This window comes from Nicotiana tabacum, chromosome 8 (assembly GCF_000715075.1).
Source record: "Nicotiana tabacum cultivar K326 chromosome 8, ASM71507v2, whole genome shotgun sequence".
Taxonomy (NCBI): Eukaryota; Viridiplantae; Streptophyta; class Magnoliopsida; order Solanales; family Solanaceae; genus Nicotiana; species Nicotiana tabacum.
In genome coordinates, this window is record NC_134087.1 from 125,368,048 (window position 1) to 125,370,639 (window position 2,592).

Consider the following 2,592-nt stretch of genomic DNA (forward strand, 5'->3'; position numbering starts at 1 on the left):
AAATACACCTGAGCCACCCGGGACCCCATCCAAATGCACCAAAAGTTAATAAACATAATTCGGACCTGCTCGAAGTCTCGGAACACATAAAACATCATCAAAACCAATAATCGCACTCTCAAACCAAATTAATCAACTTTTGAACTTCAAACTTCTTCAACTAGCTTCGAACGTGGTGAATCATACATAGACAACTCGGAATGACGCCAAATTTTACGCACAAGTCACAAACTACAATACGAACCTATTTTAAACGGATATTGATAACACCAAAGTCTATTTCAAACCAAATTTAGGAAGCTCTAAAACATTCAAGGAGCCAACTTTCAACAATAAGCGCTGAAACGTTCCCGGATCACCAGAAACTAGATCCGAATACATGTTCAAGTCCAAAATTATGTTACAAATGTATTGGAACTTTCAAACCATGGTTCTGAGGCCGTTTACTCAAAATTTTGACTCAAGTCAAACTTGGTCACCTTAGGCCACTATTATGGAACTAAGTGTTCTGAATTCAATCTGGACCCTTCCAAAACCAAATCAACTATTCCCGCAAGTAATAAAAATGTAAAAGCACATACTGGAAGTCTTCAGTGAGGGAACAGGAATCTGAAAAACAAAATGACTGCTCGGGTCACTGAATGTTCAAGTACCTGGAAGTGATAAAAATGAGGTCTCAATAAGTTATGTCTCTATGGGAAATAGTGGAATAGAAATAATGTTGTTGTTAATAACAATTTTGCATATAATATTACAATTGAAGTAATGAAACAAGATGAGGATCATAGAGAAAGGATTGACCGAAATGGAAAGACGCAATTCAAGAGGAATTGGCTTCACTTGAAAAACGTAAAGTTTTCGGAGCAATAATTCGAATACCTGAAGGTTTCTAGCCAGTGGGATACAAATGGGGTTTTGTCCGAAAATGAAATGAGAAAGGTGAATTCATAAGATATTAAGTACGTCTTGATGCATAAGGGTTTTTGCAAATGCTTGAGATTGATTATATGGAGATATATTCTCATGTAGAAGATACAATTACCTTCTGGTATCTAATAAATCTAGCAGTTCATGAAAATCTTAACATGCGATTGATCGATGTAGCCACAACTTATTTATTTGGCTAATTAGATAACAAATTTTTTTATGAAAATCGCTGAAGGATTTAAAGTTCCTGAAACATATAAATGTTCTAGGGAAATTTATTCAATAAAAATTCAGAGATCCTTAAATGGATTGAAGCAACCAACGCCGGTGCAGTACGATCGACTTAGCAAGTATTTTCTAAAGGAAGGGTATAAAAATGACCCCATTTGCCCTTGTGTCTTTATTAAGAGGTCTAAATCTGAATTTGTCATCATTGTTGTGTATCTTATTGTGTATGTTGATAACTTGAATATCATTGGCTCTTCTAAAGAGCTTCCAAAGGATGTAGAGTGTTTGAAGAAAGAATTTGAAATGAAATATCTTGGTAAGATAAAATTTTATCTCGGCCGACAAATTGGGCATGTGACAAATAAAATTTTTGTCCATCAATCAACATAACTGAAAAGGTTTTAAAGCAAATTTACATGGATAAAGTACATCCATTGAGTACCCCTATGGTTGTGGGATCACTTGACATAAATAAAGATCTATTTCGACCTCAAGAAAATGATGAAGAGTTCGTTGGTGATGAATTCCATATCTTAGTGCAATTGGTGCATTAGCGTATCTTGCTAATAACACCCAACCAGATATTACTTTTGCAGTAAGTTTATTAGCAAGATTCAGCTCCTCCGCAACGAGTAGACATTGAAATGTTGTTAAACATATATTTGGATATCTTTAGGGAACTATAGACATGAGATTGTTTTATTCTAATAAATCCAAGTTAGCAATGATCGGCTGTGCAGATGCAAGTTATTTGTCTGATCCACATAAAGCTCAATCTCAAATAGGCTATTTGTTTACATATGGAGGTACAACTATATCATTGCGTTCAATGAAACAAACAATAGCTTCTACTTCTTCAAATCATGTTGGGATAGTAGCAATCCATGAAGCTAGTCAGGAATGTATTTGGTTGAGATCAACAACTCAGCATATTCAGGAAATGTGTGATTTTCCTATGAAAAAGTATAATCCAACTACACTATATGAAGATAATGATGCTTGCATTGCTCAACTGAAAGGAGGATATATCAAAGGAGACCAAACAAAGTACTTTTGACTGAAGTTCTTTTTCACGCATGATCTTCAATAAAATGATGAAATTAATGATCAACGGATTCGTTCATATGATAATTTGAATAATTTGTTTACTAAGGCATTGTTAACCTCAACATTTGAAAAGTTGAGACACAAGATTGAAAAAGTTTTAACGAGACACATTATCTATTTTGAACGTACAAGGGGGAGTGTTGTATATTATTACTCTCCCCCGTTTCAATATAAATGACACACTTTCTTTATTAGTTCGTTCCAAAAGAATGACACATTTATATATTTAGAAACAATTCAATTTTCAACTTTTTGTTTTACCCACTTTACCCTTAATGAGAAATTTTTATAGCCACATAGATATTATGGCCCCACAATAAAAATTTTACC

General features: G+C 34.0%; 1 protein-coding gene across 1 annotated transcript; it reads left to right on the forward strand.

Annotated features, from left to right (window-relative positions):
* The first annotated feature begins 765 nt into the window (after nt 1-765).
* Nucleotides 766-2,212, forward strand: LOC142163296 (uncharacterized). The gene is made up of 4 exons (XM_075220568.1): nt 766-849; nt 1,222-1,471; nt 1,710-1,750; nt 1,832-2,212. The coding sequence occupies exons 1-4, from the start codon at nt 766-768 to the stop codon at nt 2,210-2,212; spliced, it is 756 nt and encodes a 251-aa protein (XP_075076669.1).
* The last annotated feature ends 380 nt before the right edge of the window (nt 2,213-2,592 follow it).

Bases quoted from the DNA above. Each gene is read 5' to 3' on its own strand.
- LOC142163296 (XM_075220568.1), top strand. From the start codon at position 766: ATGAAACAAGATGAGGATCATAGAGAAAGGATTGACCGAAATGGAAAG. The intron at 850-1,221 runs GTAAAGTTTTCG...ATAAAAATTCAG, and splicing joins ATTGGCTTCACTTGAAAAAC to AGATCCTTAAATGGATTGAA. The intron at 1,751-1,831 runs GTAAGTTTATTA...GGATATCTTTAG, and splicing joins AACCAGATATTACTTTTGCA to GGAACTATAGACATGAGATT.